Here is a 16005-nt window from a genome sequence, read left to right as displayed (position 1 = left end):
GTGGGTTGTCACTTCCTTCTCCAGGGGATCTTCCCGACCCAGGAATCGAAACACAGGTCTCCTGCGTTGCAGGCAAATTCTTTAGCACCTGAGCCACCAGGCAAGCCCACCATCATCTGAGCCCTCCCCCCCAAAAAATCATATGCCTTTTTAATCCAACAATAGAAAATAAACATTTCCCTTAATCAGTGATTGTATTCCACATGAATGACTTTTAATGGCTGTACTTTCCTCTATTTGCATGTATGTATCATAATCTGTACACCCAATCTCCTATTACTTCACATTTGGATTGTTTCTAATTTACCTGTTACAAATAGCACTTCAAGGAATACCTTTATACACAAATTCTTGCACAGTTCTCAGAACTAGGATTGGTGGGTCCTAGATAATTGTTAATTAGGAACCCTGGGTGTAAGTAACACAAATCAGCTCAGGGTAGAAGAAGCCTCTCAAGAGATAAGTGAACCCAAGGGTGGCTTTGTACGCAGGCTTCATAAAGGTAGAGGACAAGCAACTGTAGGCCCACCAGGAGTCCAGGAAACTTTCCTTTGTGTCTGTCGCAGTGGGTCTCCTTCTGTACGTAGGAGTTTTCTATTTCTCAGTCTCCATGGACGGTAGAAGACAGGCAACCCACTGCACTTGGCTTTATACCCTCCCTCTTCAGCAGACAAGTCCAGGTAGAAACAGAATCTCTCAGGTTCAACCTCGAGTTCCCGAGAGAGAGCATCTGATTTCTCTCTGCTGGAATCAGGGCAGGTGCCCACCTTTAGTTTCAGTTCCCGTTCCTGGGGTTGGGGCTGCATGTGGAGGGGAGTCATGTCGTACAAATACAGCCGACAGATGCCCGCGTGAGAGGGGAAGTTAAGGAGAGCATTATGAGCCGTGTAGATACCTGAAAATGCCTTGACTGTGGCTAATCACGTTGTGTTAATCTTTTGGAATGTATTCTCAGACTTCCCACCACTAAGTGGGCTGCTCTCAGCAACCTCCACAATAGGATTATCATTTTTAAAGGATCATTACAGATTATTCTTTAATATGAAAGAATCCACTTTTTCTATTGAATGCTTTTGCTTTGAATTCTTTTCTTTGACTGTTATTATTGTGGTTATAAAATATATCACCACCAGCTTTGATTTTAAAGCTGTCACACTGTCTTAGTTGTATTCCTGATACGGAAAACTCTATTATAAAGTCTACTTATATTGTATTTAGCCTAATATAAGAGTCTTTGTGTTTTTAATAGGGAGTTGGGCTTTAATAAATTTTTATTTGTCATAATAATTGAACTTTTTTAAACTTGTGCTTATTCTGTGTTTTCTATAGCTTTGTTTCTACACAGCTCCCTTTGTTTTCTTCTTTTTATCTGTGAATTATGCTTTGCTTCATTTTTTTTTTCTTTTAGCAATTTGGAAGTACTGTAGTTGAGTTTTAATTTATTGATGGCTAAAAAATACATACTTGGAATCCTTCTTTTTCTAATTATAAAATCAATAACTGAAAACTATCTATTGATTCCTCTACCATGGAAGATGAAGACATTTACTATTTCTTCTCCCTCTTCTAAAAATATCTGGCATTTGTTAATATGAAATGATTACTTTTAAACTTCTGGGAATTGTATTTGGATTGTTTTGAATCTATATTTTCAATTATTATTAGACCTAAATCTGTGATTAGTCAATTCATCCCATTTTATCTTTTATTTTATACAGTTTATCTATAGAGTTATTTATAGTTATCTCTATATTGAGTTATTTGTTCATCCTTTATTGGGTAGCTACATCTCGAGTTAACAATTCAAACTGAGACTTTGGTTGACACTCATTTTAAGCTCTTGTATATCTCATTTTAAGTTCTTGGATATCTGCAGATGACTATCTCTCGCTGCATATATGAAGCTCCCAACAATTTTTTTTTCTTGAACAACTCTAAAAATATCTCTCCTTCATTTTCTGGAATCGAAAATTTCTGGAATTTTCACGTAATCTGAGAATTGTTGATTTTGGCTTCTTGTAGTTTTCTCAGCCTGGGTTCCAGTAGCTTTCTTCTACCCTTCACCCTTATAAATTGGAAAACTTGCCAGGCTGGTTTTGATTTCTCCTGATACACAGTGAATTCTTTATCCTATATGCACATATTTTTCCTTAATCTCAGAAGAGTTTTATTTTATTATTTCTATCCCATCCATCAGGTTCTTCTCCTCAGAAATGCTTCTTGTCAGTATGTTGGTTCTTTGGCCACTGGGTCTCTTTATTTACCATCTTCTCCTTTCTCATTTTCAAGTCCTTGTCTTTTTCTCTCTTCATATGGCGCTTTTCTGGTTTGGCCTCCACATCTCTGAATTGTTTTTCTATAGCGTCAGTTCTGCTCTTTGCTGGTTCGTATGCCAGTGTAAAGTGTGTAATTGAATTTCTTTAAAACCTTTGTTTTTTTATAGCTGGCTCCCCTCATGAATAAAACTTTTAATTTGTAACAATCACAAAGGTGTAGGAAAAGTTGGAATTATAGTTACAAAACTTTCTCCATGAACCAACTGAAAGTTAAGTGGCCAACATGACATCCCATAACCACAGAACAGTTCAGTGTGTGCTGCTGCTGCTGCTGCTGAGTCGCTTCAGTCGTGTCTGACTCTGTGTGACCCCACAGATGGCAGCCCACCAGACTCCCCCATCCCTGGGATTCTTCAGCCAAGAACACTGGAGTGGGTTGCCATTTCCTTCTCCAATGCATGAAAGTGAAAAGTGAAAGTGAAGTTGCTCAGTAAGTGTCCGACTCTTCGTGACCCCATGGACTACAGCCTACCAGGCTCCTCCGTTCATGGGATTTTCCAGGCAAGAGTACTGGAGTGGGTTGCCATTGCCTAGTTCAGTGTGTATTTCCTATAAATAAGCACATTCTCCCACACAGTCACAATACAAGTACCAAAGGAGGAAATTAACACTGATAAGTTACTGCCATCTAATCCTTACATTCCATTCAATTTCTACCACTTGTCTCAATAAAGTCCTTAATAGCTAATGCATCCAGTTCAGAAACATGCATTGCATTTCATTGTTATGTTTCTTAGTCTCCTTTAGACCAAAGCAGTTCTAAAGTCTTGCCTTGACCTTGCTTGACTTTTACACTTTCGAAAATTATACACCAGCTAACTTCTAGTATGTAACACTGTTATTACATTATCCTCAGTTTAGGCAGGTCTGATTCCTCATGATTAGATTCAGGTTGTGCATCTTTACAAGGAAGTGATGCGTTCTTCTCATTGTATCCTAACAGGTGGGTATGCTTTCCCCTTCTATTAATCTCTCGGCCAGATAACTCTTATTTGGAGTCCACATTACCTAGACTATTACGCTAGAAGTAGAGGCTTTCTAAAATTTGCTTCTATTTCCCAACCTGCATGTTTCTAAGGGCATTTTTCTCTGCAATTCAAATCCTATTTTGTCATTTTTGAAAATGCTGTAGCATATTGTCATAAGTCTCCTTAAGGTACTTTTCTTCTTTTTGGTTCTTCTATGAATAGAAATTTATTTAGGGCTAATGTTTGCCTATAAAAAGGCAAACATTCTTTCCCCTGCTCCATTCCCAATTTCTACTCTTTGCAAGTCTGGCTCCTTCCTTTTCTTTAGTTCTTGTCTCAAATACCACCTCTTAAGACATGTTTCCCTCAATTATTCTACATGAAGTAGATTCTCTATGCTTTTGTTTGCTATCTTATCTGTTTCTTTCATAGCATGTTTTACAAATCACAAAGGTTTTGTCTAAACTTGTTTATTCCCTCTCTTCTTGGGGAAAGAAAGCTGTATGAGGAACAGACATTTCGGAGAGCAGGAAGCACGCATAGTCAATGATGATAAGAAAGAATGCTTACCCTTATCATCAACAGAAAAGTGAAATGCTATTCACCAGGCTGGCAAAAATTTAAAGTCCAGTAAAACCCAGTGTTTGCAAGAATGTAGTGCTACAGAAGCTCTGTCTCCACAAGGAAGAGTGGGAGGTGTTAAAACTACTTTGTGAGGTCGATTTGGCCTTAGCTAGTAAAACTGAGCATGTGAATGCTTACAACCTCTCAATTCCACACAGGCATGTACCCTAGAGAAACTCTTGTTCATAAGAAGGAATGTGCAACAATGCTCATATTGTTTGAAATAAAGTAATTTAAACGCCTATTAAGAGTAGACTAGATAAACCACTATTTTCACACAATGGGATACTAGACAGCATTGAAAAGTGAACCTAATCTAGTCACATGCATCAGCATGAATTTCTAAAGCTTAATTTCGAATGAAAAAAAGCAGGTCACAGAAGAACACTTACAGAACAATTCTACTTACATAACAGAAAAACCATGCTAAATGAAACAATATATATTTTTGGAGACATACACCTATGGAGTAAAATCATAATGAAAAGCAATGAAAGATCAGCAGAAAATTTAGCAAAATTCATAACCCTGATTAACTCTGGGGGGTTGGGCAGGGGGCGTATTGGAGGTGGTGCATGGGGCTTCAAGAGCACTGGTGATCTTTTTTGCAGGCTCAGCTGTGGCTGTTCATCTTATTTTTCTTCTTTAAATACACACATGTATGTTACACACTTTTTACATATTGCTAATATTCTACAATTTTTCAAAAACCCAAGGAGTGGGTGGAAGGTGCCTTCTTGTTCACTTGGCCCCTTGCAAAGAGTATCTCCCACCTGAACCTGCTGGCCTGCATTGATCCTCTCACCCAGGCCCTTGCCTGCTCCTCTGGCCCGTGAGGCCTTGGTCTGAGCTGGCACTGAAGGGTCTCATGTCTCATCTGAGGGCATCGGGGGCACAGTGGCCAGGACACACAGAGGAGCAAGAGATGTCCTGGGCAGACTTACTCAGGAGAACTCGGGAACAAGGACAGCCCAGGGCAGTGCTGGGCCTCCTTCACCTGTGCCTGGACCAGGTGGGGATAAGAGACAGGAGCAGGGATAAGAAACCTGGCTTTAGGAGGAGGTGACTTCATACAGATCCTGTTACTCTCCAAATACAGTAAGAATGATGATCATGACAATGATGATGATTATTAAAACTGCCACTTGTTGAGTAACTTTGCTTTTTACACAAATTTTATTTCTTAATTGAATTTTTTGAGATCATTGTAGATTCACATGCAATTGTAAGAAATAATACAAAGAGATCTCATGTATTTTTACCCAGTGATTCCTAATAGAAAACATCTTGCAAAACTATGGCATAATATCACAGCTGGGGTATTGACCTTGATACCATCAAGATGCAGAACATTTCCATCACTGTAAGGGTCCCTCATGCCACTCTTTCACAGTAAAGACATCTACTTCCTTCCCATCCCTAACCCCTCCTTAGCCATGGCAACAACGAATCTGTCCTCTTTTCATATAATTTTTCAAATTTCAAAAATGTTGTCCAAAATTATATATGGTGCAAGAATCATAGAATGATGGTGCTGTTCAGTTGCCAAGTTGTGTTGCAACCCCATGGACTGCAGCATGCCAGGTTTCTCTGTCCTTCACCATCTCCTAGAGCTTGCCCAAGTCCATGTCCATTGAATTGGTGATGCCATCCAACCATCTCATCCTTTGTCACCCTTTTCTCCTTCTGCCTTCAATTTTTCCTAGCATCAGGGTCTTTTCCAATGAGTCAACTATTCGCACCAGAGATCAAATTGCCAACAGTGAATGAAATCTAACAATACAAAGGAACAAAGTCCTGTTACACATAACCATCTCACGAGATGGTTAGATAGCATCACTGACTCAATGGACATGAATCTGTGTAAACTCCAAGAGATAATGAAGGATAGGGCAGCCTGGCATGCTACAGTCCATGGGGTCGTAGAACTGGACACATCTGAGTGACTGAACAACAATTATTATGTGTAATAACTTGGATTAATCTCCAGGATTATATTGAGTGAAGAAAAGTTTATTCCCAAACATTACACATTGTTGAGTATCTTTAATACTCTCTGCCTAGAGCTAAGCATTCCCCTGCATGAGTTCATTTAACTCATTTAGGCACTGGTATGATTCCCATCTTGTGGGTAATGAAGTTGAGGCTCAGAAAAGTCAAATGACAGCCTCATGGTCACGCAGCCAATATATGGCAGAGGTCTGAACCCAAGTCTATGATGCTGGAGTCCACACTCTATCAGTCTGTGGGCAAGTCCCATAGAGTCAGAATAACAGAGCCTTCAAAACTGGGGTCCTGGGGCTTCCCTGGTGGTCTAGTGGTTAAGAATTCACCTGTCAATGTGGGGGACATGGGTTCAATCTGTGGTCTGGGAAGATCCCACATGCTGAGGAGCAATGAAGCCTGTTCATACAACTACTGAGTCAGCAATGAAGACTAAGACAAAACCCAAAACTCTGGGTCCTGTTCATCGGGTGAGAGGTGTGCCCAACCAGAGGGGTGTGGGCATGAAGGCAGACCGAGAGGGCAGGGTCTCACCACCATGTCATGCTCACCCAGGCCAACACTCCTGGGAATGGTGCCTGGAGCTGCCCGTGCTCTCAACAGTGTTGTTGCAGTCTCTTTCTGCCTCACTTTCACTACCTCTCCCAAGGACTTGGGGCGGAATGCATTCAAATTTCGATAAATACACGTGTGAGGTGTTAGCACCACGTGGTCTCACCCCAACAGCCAGTGCAGAGCTGCAAGGGCTGGGTTCTCCTCCCAGTTCTAGCCATGTGGTTCTGGGCAAGCCCTCCTGCCTTCCTTGGCCCTCATTTCCTTGTTTATAAAGTGGGGGTAATAATAGCTGCCTTACTAACTCACAGGATCCCTAGAGGTCATGAACTCCAAGCCCTTTGTTCTGCAGGTGAAGAAACTGAGCTAGGGAGAGACCTACACAGGTCAGACACTTGGCCTGAGGTGGAGCCAGGAATAAAGTCAAGCCTTCCTGATTTCCAGTTCATATAGATGTAACGTTCTGCAAATCGTAAACATGGGGGCTTATTTCTTGGCTGGGCACAAGCCCATGGAGAACTTTCTATAAGTTTTCCTAAGCTGTGTCCACTGTAATAAAAATGAGGAAATACCTGGGACCATAATCTTGGACTTTTACGAGAAAATAGGCTGTTGATAAGGACAGACACACCTTTCACTGTTCATGCTCCTGTACTTGAATTTTCCCCAAGTTCTTTTGTGCACAGTACTTCCTGTGGGGTCAACAGACACTCTAGATACTTTTGGAGTGAGACCATTCTCTAGAATGTGCTGAGGGATGAGGAGGGGCACAGGTAAATGGATAAAACAACCAGGGAGCTGATATGTGAAAAATGAATAAGAAGACTCACCCTGCGGCCTCTGAACTTGAACTTGGCACCAAGGATCAGCCTTGTGGGCTTCTCCACCCTACTAGTGTGGCAGTGAAGGAAAACTCACATTTATGGAGCCCTGTGCTGGGGGCTCTCACATCGCTACAGCTGAATTCTCATAACCCTGGGGACACCGAAGGCTTTCCTGGTGGCTCAGATGGTAAAGAATCTGCCTGCAATGCAGGAGACCCAGATTCAGTCCGTGGGTTGGGAAGATTCCCCGGGAGAAGGGAATGGCTACCCACTCCAGTATTCTAGCCTGGAGAATCCCATGGACAGAGGAGCCTGGCAGGCTACAGTCTATGAAGTAGCAAAGAGTCAGACACGACTGAGAGAATAACACTTTCTTTCTTCTGAGGATACTGAGATGGAGAAGCTATGCCACTCATCCCCAAACCCCAAACTGGCAAATGCAGGGGCCAGGAGGCAAGCCCAGCCTGGACTGAAAAGTCTGGCCCTCTTGTCCTTCCTGGACCAGGCTTTCATACTGACCAGAGAAAGCTACGGCGAAGATCCCGCCCATGGCTGACTCGTGGTGGAACTTCAGCAGGGCCTGGTTGGAGGAGCTGTGCATTGTCTTCTTGGCAAAGCTCCGGCTGAAGGCTCCAAGCTGTGGGGCTGTCTTCTGCGGCCCATCCCTGCAAGAGGAAAGAAGACCCTGCATGTCATGCGTCACCATGCCTGCCTGTTCTAGCTGGTGCATCAGTGGCCTTCAGTGAGCAAAGAGACACACCCGTGTTGCCTTCCTGGGCCCAAGGATTTCTTCCCTGGAATTTCACCTAGTCCCTTCCATCTGATCTCAGCCATTGTCTGGAAACTCAGTGAGAAATCCATTCAGGGCAGTCAGGTGACAGTCACCCATCTCTGGGAATTTTGAGAACAGAATGCTACTATCTCCTGCTGATTCCCAGAAACTCCAAACAAAGGAATTTTTAAAAGATATCTTTGTTCAGAGATTTGGGGGTTTGGAAAAAACTGTCGAGGAAACTGTACTAACCGACTAGTAATTCACGTTCACATTTTAAAATTAACACAAGAAACTCTAACTGTAAAACTCAGAGCTGAGCTGTCCAACTTGGTAACCACTAGGCTACACGTGACTATTTACATTTAAATTATTTAGAATTTAATCAATTTAAAAAATCAGCTCCTCAGCCACTCTAGTCACAATCAAGTGCTCAAGGGCCACATGTAGAGAGGGGCTCTCATATTGGACTGCACAGATATGGAACGTTTCCATCACTGCAGACAGTTCTGAGGTCAGCACCAGCTCAGCATGAGTTGCCAGCAGGACTTCATTAAATCCCACTGCACAGCTCTTGCCTTAGGCTGGGTAGCTTATCCGGTAAATGGAGAATTTTGGTTTGGACTCTGGAAATACTGAGAAAAGTCTACTCATTGATCCAGAGTCCCACACCCATTGGTATTTTGACTGACCCCCAGCAGAACTCCAGGTGGGGAACCTCACTGCCCTGCTAGTCCTTTCCCATCAAGGAGTCAAAAAGGCTAATGGAAGCTGAGTTCTTATGCCACTATGTTTGAGACCCAGGAGGCTGACAGCCATTTAAAACTATCCAGCCCTTGGTTTTCTGGACTAACAGATGGGTGACCCAGCTGAGAGCCCAGCTCGAGCCCCTTTCCCTGCCGACCTGGCAGCTGGCCCTACCAGACGGTGATGAAGTCTCCAGAGGGCTCTGCCTGCAGCAGGCTGAGGTTGAGGCGGATGCCGTGACCGATGGGGACGGTGATCAGCCAGATGCAGTCCTGGGAGCTGGAGTAGGGACTGGGGAAGCCCGGAGAGTACACAGTGCCATTGAAGGAGGTGATGTTCCCGCCGCAGGGGACTGCCAGGGAGAGGACACAGACACAGGAGTGCTCAGATCACCTCCCTCGTGGGAATTCAGGTGGCTTCCCACAGCACGAATCCTCCTGTTCCAGGAGGCTGGGTGGGATGGGGAGAGGAGGCGGGGCCAAGGATGGCCGGGCCTGGCTTTTCCTGCTGTTCCCAACACGTCACATCCCGAGAGGCCCCCGATCTTCAGCACAGGTGTCTCTGTGGGCCTGTCTCAGCCCCGAACCCTCTTTTCTCTTTCTCATGAAAGAGACCTGTCCAGGAGGAAGAACACACCAGAGCTGCTGCCTCTCATTCTGTAGGAACGCTAGAGTCAAGGCTTCACTACACTTACTGGGAAGGGGTAGAAAATTATGATGCTATCTCTTTATCTTATTATTCTGAGATTCTTGGATTGGTACTTTTGACCTCGACTTAAGAGTTGTGGATTCTTGGGACTTTCCTGGTGATACAGTGGTTAAAAATCTGCCTTCCAATGCAAGGAACACGAGTTCGATCCCTGGCGGGGGAATTAAGATCCCACATGCCACGGGGCAGCTAAGCCCGTGTGCCGTATCTACTGAAGTCTGTGGACTAGAGCCTGTGCTCCACAACAAGAGAAGCCACCACAATTAGAAGTGTGAGCACCATGACTAGAGACTCGTCCCTGCTCACCGCAACTAGAGAAAGCCTGTGCACAGCAACAAAGACCCAGAACAGTCAAAATAAATAGCTATTAAAAAAGCAATTGTAGTGAGCTTAAGGTTGGATTCAAATCATGGCTCAACCATTAACTTGACTAGATAGCTTCAGATTAGTAGGGCAGTCTCTCTATCTTCATCTGAAAAACAGGACTAAGACTCCCTCCTCACAGGATAGTGGTTGACCATCAGATGAACTCATGCAGGTAAGATGCTCAGCCAGTGAGGGCATGAGATGCTCACAGAGAGGGCCTCTGCTACACAGACATGTGCCTCTCCCCATCTTCCTGTCTCCCCAGAGCAACACCCACTCTTAGACTCAGTCTGATCTAGGCTTTAGGCTGGGCTTCCCTGGTGTCTCAGATGGTAAAGAATCCGCCTGCAATGTGGGAGACCTGGGCTTGATGCCTGGGTCGGGAAGATCCCCTGGAGGAGGGCATGGCAACCCACTCCAGTATTCTTGCCCGGAGAATCCCCATGGACAGAGGAGCCTGGCGGGCTGAAGTCCATGGGGTTGCAAAGAGTCGGACAGGACTGAGCAACTAAGCACGCACACAAGCACATAAAGAGTCCTGGAATTCTCCATGGTATTTGGACTTGGTCACTGTGGAGGAAAACGAGAGGTTCTGGGCAAAATCCTCCCGGTCCAGAACAATGAGTGTATTGGCTGGTATGGGTCATCAATCAGACTTGTGGATAGGGGCAAACTGACCTGAGAAGAAAGTGATCCAACACCTCCAAGCAGAGGCCAGGGCTCTGGGCTCCAGCGAATGTGAGCACATCCTGAAAGTGGTACGCATGGGCACGCCATCCCTCCTCCATGGACCAAACCACCACCCGCTGCCAGATGCAGCCAGGGGAGATAAAGGACAGCAAGGATACCACAGCATGTGATTCTGATCTGTGGCATCACAATCTCCCGGGACATGGTGGAGTGTACCGGTGTGGCTTCACAATCTCCTGGGACACGGTTGAGTGTACCGGTGTCTCCCGCCTAGGGTGGAGCGTGCTGTCAACATGGAGTGTCGAGGGAACATTTTGGGGGGAGCCCCTTATCTGATCCTGGGGAGGGGGAGGGAGTCCTGGCAGAATTCACTTTTAGACTCAGACCTTAGGGATGACAAGGGCTACACAGGTAAGACAGGAGAGGAGAGCAACGTTCTATGAGGAGGGACCAGCATGCGCTCAGAACCAGGGGCAAGAGGGGCAAAAATGGAAGGCATTTCAGCTGAGCTGGAGCGAAGCGTTGAGAGTGGAGAACACGGGGAGGTCAGCGGGGTCCAGGTCCCGAGGCACAGCATGCGCTAGTTCCAGGGGGCTGGACAGTTACCCCAAGGGAGGTGGGAACAGCTTGCTAGCTTCTCAGCAGGGCCGTGTCTGGAGTACAGTAAGTCCCCTACATATGGATGAGTTCCATTCAGAGTGGGCATTTGTGAGTCCAATTTGTTCATAAGTCCAACTAAGTTAGCCGGGGTACTCAACTAACACAATCGTCTATATAGCACTGTTCTGTAATAGGCTTATAATACTTTTCACACGTAATACACTAACTAAAATGTTAAAAACAAACAAATACAAAAAATAAAGAGAACATGTTTAATCTTACAGTCTAGTACCTTGAAAAGCAAAATAGTACAGTACAACAGCTGGCACACAGGGGCTGGTGCTGAGTGAACAGGCAAGAAGAATTACTGCTGGGAGGAGGGAAGGGAGGAGGTGGGAGATGGTGGAGCTGAAGAATCGTCAGCCACAGGAGGTGGAGGGCAAGCCCAGTGTCACTCATGCCAGCTGCCGATGGCACAGGTTCTGGCTCATTGCTGGAATTAGATGCACTTTCGCATCTTTGAAAGTTCGCCACTGTACATGAATAGCTTCAAAGGCTCACCACCCTCCCCACGCTGTGAAAAGTGGACTGAGGAACACAAGACTGAAGGCTGGGAGCCCAGGGATAGGCCTCATCTAAGTGACCTGGATTAGGGTGGAGGCAGCGCATACAGACAAGTGGATGTATTTGAAGGGCAATTAGGATGTAGAATTAGCAAGACTCAGTGACTAGACAGGATAAGTGAGAGGCAGGCTGCCCAAACTGAGTAACGAATAACCAGGGGATTGAGGGGCCTTTCACTCTAGTGAGGATTTCAACATAATGGCAGAAAGAGGATGGCTTCCATTTTAAATACATTAGGATTTCGGTGCTTCTGGATAAGTGAAGATATTTAGTAAGGAGTTGAATGTACAGGTGAAGAATCGGCAAAGAGATAAGGGTTGCAGACACAGATAGCATTTGGAGATGTGAGGGAAAGAAGAGGAGAGAGGGTGGGAAATAACTTCAAAGAACAAAAACACTTAAGGGACAAAGAAAAAGATGACCAAAAAGCTGGCACAGGCAGAAAGATAATTGGAAATGCAAGAGAAAATGATGTCCTCGTCTAAGCTAAGGGAAGCACTATCTTAGGAGGAAGAAAGGTTCATGGCTAAAGATGTCTGATGGGGGAAACTGCTCTTCCCTCTCCTGTGACGCCATAAAAAGGAGCAAAAAGGAAACAAAAGTCCACAATGAAGCTTGTCATAGAGAGGGTGGCCAGCCAACAATTCCAGAATGGTAGACTGATTATGCATGGGGATGATTTTGAAAATTTGAAAATCTAACTGGGAATTTAATAGTTTTAGCGGTTATGATCTTATATTTTAACACCAGAATAGCTCAGTTGTGCAAGCAAGGAGAGTTAATACTTTTCCAACTCATGGATTTTGAACCAGTTACTGTGCTGGGCACTTGACATGTGCCATCCTGGAATCCTCTCAGCTCTTATGAAGAGAAGCCCCATCATACTAAGGAAGAAACTGGAGTTCAGAAAGGTGAAGCAGTTCAGATGTAAAGCCTAGGGTGATCTGATTCCAGAGCCGGGGCACTTTCTCCTGAATCATACTGTCCTCCTGCTAAACCTTGCCCTTTCCAGACAAATCTCAGCTTCTCCTCAAGGAAAAGGAAGGGAAAATGGGATGGAGGTGTGTAGACAGGGATAGGGGCAGCATGAGCTCCTGGTCCTCCACCCTGATTCTGGTTAATGAAGGCCCAGGAAAGTATCCCCTGTAGCTCTCTGATATCCTCAACTCAGATCTCTCTAGGTTCACGTAGGAGAAGGGGAATAAGTTGGGGGGTATGAAGAGAGGAAGAAAACTTTTCTAGAAAGATGCTTTCTTCTTTTCTCCCTTTAGGAAAGCACCATGATTGACTCTCTACCCCTCAGCATATCAGTGTCTTCGCTTCTGACTGGGATATCTAGCCCATGAGGTTGGCTGTTCCCAAGGGCTGAGAATGTATTCCTTTGGCTTTGACCTGTGTCTCCTCCAGGTCCTCCCTAGTGTTGGCCCAGAGCTCAGTCCCATCCATATGAAAACATGATGGACAACGTTTGCTAGGATCTCCTAGCATGGGTGATCCCACGGAGCAGGCACGTGCGTGAACCCTGTCCCGAGAAAGAATCACCAGGACTGACTGAGGAACATACCTTCACACCTGGGCAGGGGGTGGTCCCAGTTCCGGTTGGTGCCATGTTGACATGTGAGGACAGGGTGGCCCATCAGCTGATACCCTGGGAGGCATTCGAAGGTCACTGACTGTCCAACATTGTAGCCAGCTCCCCGAACAATGCCGTTGGCAAAGGGCTCTGGGTCTGGACATTCTTGGAGTTCATACGCTGGGAAAGAGTAAGAGAGAAGGTTTTTTTTTTTATTCTCTCTGGGCATTTTCTCCCCATCCAGGTGTGCCAGGGAACTGGCAGGTGGCGCTAGTGATATAGAATCTGCCTGCCAGTGCAGGAGACAGACGAGACGTGAGTTCTTATCCCTGAGTTGGGAAGATGCCCTGGAACAGGAAATGGCAACCAACTCCAGTATTCTTGCCTGGAATATCCCATGGACAGAGGAGCCTGGAAGGATACCATCCACGGGGTTGCAAAGAGTCAGATACCACGGAGCACATATACACACAGGGGGTTAGCAGAGTGCTGGAGAACTGAGGCAGGGACTCAGACAGGCCTTTGTCATTTTCTAGCTGTTGGCTCTGGCCAAGTGACTTCAGTTCTGTATGCCTTTGTTTACTTAGCAAACAGTTATTGTGAGAATCTGATAGGATGATGCACGTACACAGCTCTTCACACAGTCCTGGCACGTGGTAAGAATGCAATACGCATGCTGTCTGTTATTGCTGCTTTCATGGGAAAGGGCGGCCCATGGAAGACAGGGTTAGATGGAACCATTATTCCTTGAGCACCTCGTTGGGGCTCAGTATTGACTTTGGCTCTTTTCTGTTGCTTATTTCACTCAATCCCGATAACCACCAAGATCACAAACACAGGAAGCAGTCAGATGAGCACCTGAGTGGGGTCCTTCTGACTCTGAGCAGTTAGAACCTCTCAAGAAGGAAGAAACACGGCAGTAAGCCCAGCCTGTGGCAAGGAGAGGAACTTTTCCGAGAGAATCGCTGGGTTAAAAGGAATGTGTGGGGACTCCCTGGGTGGTCCAGTGGTTAGGAGTTTGCCTTCCAATGCAGGGCGTGTGGATTCAATCCCTGGTCAGGCAGTTGGGATCCTACATGCCTCGTGGCCAAAAACAAACAAACAAAAAAACGTAGGACAGAAGCAATGTTATGACATATTCAACAAGAGACTTTAAAAATGGTCCACATAAAAAAAAGCAACAATAAAATAATAGGAATGTGTGATATTCGTACAAGGGAGTCCCTCCAAAGAACAAGAAAGTTGCTTCCCTGAGAAAGGGTGTGCCTGCCTTGAAAGGAGAAGCCTTAATGGGAGCAGCTGAGCCAACAGGGAGAAGTCACTGAGAGGTTTGCTGAGCACACGTCAGAGAGCCAGAGCCCTCAATTATTAATAATCGGATCCACAGGACAGTAACTGGACCCACTCAGCAGGGAATCAGCAGAGGGAGCGTTCCTACAGTGGGAATTCTCGGGGGGAGTGGTTGAGATCAATGAATGCTCGATGCAAGTCGGTGCCTCATCACGTGCAATAACAATGTAAAGAACGATGATCACAAAGCAGCCCCTTCGCGTGATGTTTCCTCTCAGTGCCATGCAGGGAGGTCCCTGTGGGCAGAACTGGGCAGGTTTCACTGGGAAATCATGAAGGTAGGACTCCCCTGGGGGCCCAGTGGTTAAGAATCCATCTGCCAATGCAGGTGACTTGGGTTTGATCCCTGGCCCAGGAAGAACGCACACCCCGGGGAGGCAACCAAGCCTGTGCACCGCAACCACCGAGCCTGCATGCCACAGCTACTGAACCCTCGTGCCCTCAAGCCCGCGCTCTGCAACAGGAGAAGCCATGGCAATGAGAAGCCCGCACACTGAAATGCAGAGCAGCCCCCGCTCGAGGCAACTAGAGAAGGCCCACGCAGAGCAACAAAGACTCATTGCAACCAAAAATGAACAAATAAAAATTTTAAAATAAGCAGAAGTTTTTTTTTTTTTTTTTTAAAGAAATCATCAAGATAGTTGGGTGCGTTGAAAAATCGAGCAGTTCCGGAGAGACTGGGTGGGCTGGGCAGCCAAAGGGGCACAGCTCTGTCAGCAGAATCGGGTTTGGGTGATTTAGCAAGTCTTAGCAGAAGTGAGGAGCCTGTAGGGAGGTGACTGAAGGATGAGTGGGGCCTTTAAGGAGAAGTCTCAGTGGGAAGAGAGGGACCCAACGATGTGGGCGGGCCTGAAGACTGAGGGCTGGTGAGAGGTCACGAGCAGCCTGGAGGAGAGTGGCTGGGTCTCTCTCACAGGAATCGTTTCCAGGGGAAGGAGCTGGCTTTTCACAAAAGGACACTGAAGTGAGGGCTCCGGGACCGCTTTCACAGGGAGAGGAGTCTCAGAATCTCTTCCACCAGAGGAAGCTTCAGAGGGAGAGGTTGGGCCTTGAGGGAAGACAGGACCCCTGAGGAGTGGAGTTATTAACTTCCCCAGAAAAGGGTTCTGCGGGGAGAGAAGTGGAGGCTACAATGGGAGCAGATAGTTTCAAACAAAGAGACATATTTAAAAAATCAGCGAGGACGATGAGGCCTAACATTCTGGAACAAGGCCATTTTGCTACATTCTTAGAAACACAATCTCCTGAGAAATTTTAACGGAAACAT

The 16005-nt window shown here is 45.8% G+C and overlaps 1 protein-coding gene across 1 annotated transcript in view; it reads right to left on the bottom strand.

The window, feature by feature from the left end:
* Positions 1 to 16005, bottom strand: part of CSMD2 (CUB and Sushi multiple domains 2) — a 678376-nt gene that overhangs the window by 83574 nt on the left and 578797 nt on the right. The window contains exons 42-44 of the mRNA XM_052636874.1: positions 13380 to 13568; positions 9002 to 9179; positions 7828 to 7973 (exon numbers count right to left, since the gene is read on the bottom strand). Of these exons, the coding sequence (XP_052492834.1) occupies positions 7828 to 7973; positions 9002 to 9179; positions 13380 to 13568 (513 nt within the window). The remainder of the gene's footprint in view (positions 1 to 7827; positions 7974 to 9001; positions 9180 to 13379; positions 13569 to 16005) is intronic.

The sequence above is a fragment of the Budorcas taxicolor genome, chromosome 3 (assembly GCF_023091745.1).
Source record: "Budorcas taxicolor isolate Tak-1 chromosome 3, Takin1.1, whole genome shotgun sequence".
NCBI lineage: Eukaryota > Metazoa > Chordata > Mammalia > Artiodactyla > Bovidae > Budorcas > Budorcas taxicolor.
Note: the sequence above shows the minus strand (reverse complement) of the source record. Positions and strands in the feature narration are given on the sequence as shown.